This window comes from Neopelma chrysocephalum, unplaced genomic scaffold (genome assembly GCF_003984885.1).
Source record: "Neopelma chrysocephalum unplaced genomic scaffold, ASM398488v2 Primary Assembly neopelma1_33163, whole genome shotgun sequence".
NCBI lineage: Eukaryota > Metazoa > Chordata > Aves > Passeriformes > Pipridae > Neopelma > Neopelma chrysocephalum.
In genome coordinates, this window is record NW_020900375.1 from 1 (window position 1) to 452 (window position 452).

Consider the following 452-nt stretch of genomic DNA (forward strand, 5'->3'; position numbering starts at 1 on the left):
AGGGCCAGGGCGCGCAGGGCCCCGCGGTGCCCGCGCCGCTCCCGCCGCACATCGCCGCTGACTCCCCACTCCAGGCAGGCACCGTCCTCCCCTGCGCTGACCGGGAGCGACCCCCGGAGCACCACGGCGGCCACCCGCGCCCCGTGCCCGTAGCACACCAGCAGGCAGGCGCCGTCCCCGTCACCGCCGCCCAGCTCGCCCACGGCCCAGAGCCGCACGCTGCGGTCCTCAGAGGCGGAGGCGAGCAGCCCCCGCGCCGCCGCGTAGCAGAGCGCCAGTACCGCGCCCCGGTGCCCGCGCAGTTCCCGCCGCGGGGCCGCCGCGGCCGCCGCCCGCCACATCACCACGGCCCCCGCCGCCGTACCAGCCGCCAGTGCCAGGCGCTCCCAGCCTGCCCCGGCCAGCACGGCGCAGCGCAGCGCCCCGGCCCCGCCGCAGCTCGCCCGCCTCAG

The 452-nt window shown here is 81.2% G+C and overlaps 1 protein-coding gene across 1 annotated transcript; it reads right to left on the minus strand.

The window, feature by feature from the left end:
- Positions 1–5: 5 nt before the first annotated feature.
- LOC113979140 (WD repeat-containing protein 6-like) lies at positions 6–341 on the minus strand (the record flags this gene model as incomplete). Its single annotated transcript, XM_027706615.1, has 1 exon — positions 6–341. A coding segment is annotated over exon 1 (336 nt), but the record flags the coding sequence as incomplete, so codon positions are not given.
- Between the last annotated feature and the right edge of the window lie 111 nt (positions 342–452).